Source organism: Triticum urartu, chromosome 1A (genome assembly GCF_056163025.1).
Source record: "Triticum urartu cultivar PI428250 chromosome 1A, HENAU_Tu73, whole genome shotgun sequence".
Classification (NCBI taxonomy): domain Eukaryota; kingdom Viridiplantae; phylum Streptophyta; class Magnoliopsida; order Poales; family Poaceae; genus Triticum; species Triticum urartu.
The window spans coordinates 45,946,223-45,948,234 of NC_141873.1; the positions used below are offsets into that span (position 1 = coordinate 45,946,223).

The window sequence follows — 2,012 nt, forward strand, 5'->3', positions numbered from 1 at the left end:
TATATTTTTTAATGTTTTAAATTGTATATCAAGAAAAATACTCTTTCGTTTTATTTTTATTAATTTTAGTTGTTTATCTAGCATCCAATTATGCATTTAACCAAATTATCACAACAATGTGCGGGGTATCGTCTACTTAACGGTCGACATACATCACGAGTTCTGCACACTGACTCGGAAGCCACAGTGCAGTTTGTTTATGCAGCCCCGGCCTCTACTTTCCATGGTGCTCCCAACCAAGCCCAAGTGGTTCTCCTTGTCATCCGCTCTAGCGCGGTAGACAACCAATATATGGTTCCATTAACGCCTAATCTGTTCCTTCCTTTTGATTGCCTTGGGACATTAGCAGCGCACTAGCACGCACTTGCGCATGCACGCTCAAAAGACATGGAGACAAAATTAAGCGGCCGTTATACCATCCACCTCTCGATCGCTTTCCGTTATTCTAAGGAGAATTTCGGACGAGACGATCAGGCCAATATCCAGGCCAGCTATCTATATAAACCATGTTATGTACTGCTCGGATGCATCAGTCAGCGCTCGAGGGAACTCGGGACTAGAGCTAGAGGGAGCTGAGAGGAAGAAGGGGAAAATGGGCTCCAGTAGGGTTGGTACAGTTTCCCTTGTTCTTCTACTGCTCATCGTCGTTTCGGTTTGCGCCGCAGGTCGGTTGTTTCCCCTGTTCCCAACCTTTTGATTTTGCTGTGCCATAGAAAGTATTTGTCTTCTGTTTGGTGCTAAACTTTTAACTTGGAGATCTTCTGTTGTGGTCTTTGTAGGAGGCAGGGGGCTGGCCGAAGAAAAGATTCAGAAGGTATGCCAATCTACTCGATTATCCATCCATTCAGGCCCTGTACAATACTTGTTTGAGAACTAGATGATTTGTTTGAACTTTGAACTACAAGTTGACAATATAAACTGAATATAATTCGAGGTTCCATATTGAGAAGTTTAAATTTCTATGTATTTGGAGCTATCTTTATCACGAAATAATGTCTTATATTGCTCTCATCTCGCCAAATTCAGGAACATCACAACGCTGTGCACAAGGAGGGAACGACAGCTCCAGGCAGCCATCCAAGGAACCTCATGGTGAAGACGAACGACTACGGCCGCTACGACCCGACTCCAGCGTTCTCCAGGCCTCGCTTCAAGCCTATACCTCACTGATGGACATGACTGCTGCTCTGCTCCTGCACAGAGTCATATATATTTTTAAACTAATTAACAACATATATATATATATATATATATATATATATATATATATAACTAGATCAGAATTGATGGGTATAGTACTATGGTTGTTGTTTCTGCAAGGTATGCGAACCACTGGTTCGGGCACTGGTTTTCCTAAGTTTGTAACTGATATAAGAGTAAGGGTTGTACTGTATGCCAAATATATTTATAGTAATGAAATATGCCAAAAAAATATGTTTAGAAACTCCATTCAGCGATGAATTACAATCGTATACATTTAGTCGCATATAACACATGTTTCACTGGTAAAATTGACGATCTAAATACATGTGCCACTACTGGAATCGCCGCCTTTGCCGAGTTCCAGAGGCTTTTGTACTCGGCGAATAAATGGTGTAGACGGAACGGAGCAAACATCAAATGCTTTCCAAAGGCTTTTGTATCCGGCAAATAAATGGTGTAGATGGAACAGAGCAAACATCAGGTTCTTTCCAGAGGCTTTTGTACTCAGCAAATAAGGGCTCCTTTTATTCAAACGATTTGTATAGGAATTTTGGAGGATTGTAATCCTTAGAATTTTTTTTATGTTGATTGTTTGATTCATATGATTGAATTCTATAGAATTTTCTCGTAAGGATTTATTTGTACTACTTTCCTTAAGATTTCTAGCATTCATTCAAATCTCTTTGTAAGAATCCTTTATTTTTTCAATGATGCCATCAAACAACCCAAAATCATATAGGATTGAGATGACCATAGAATTCTAATCCTATGTTTTTCTATTCCCGTGTTTTTAAAATCCCACGAATCAA

The 2,012-nt window shown here is 39.8% G+C and overlaps 1 protein-coding gene across 1 annotated transcript; it reads left to right on the forward strand.

Moving 5' to 3' along the window:
* Nucleotides 1–496: 496 nt before the first annotated feature.
* LOC125550501 (uncharacterized) lies at nucleotides 497–1,449 on the forward strand. Its single transcript, XM_087516783.1, has 4 exons — nucleotides 497–665; nucleotides 780–814; nucleotides 1,027–1,241; nucleotides 1,274–1,449. Exons 1-3 carry the CDS (start codon nucleotides 512–514, stop codon nucleotides 1,168–1,170), a joined length of 333 nt encoding a protein of 110 aa, XP_087372909.1. The 5' UTR covers nucleotides 497–511; the 3' UTR covers nucleotides 1,171–1,241; nucleotides 1,274–1,449.
* Nucleotides 1,450–2,012: the final 563 nt, after the last annotated feature.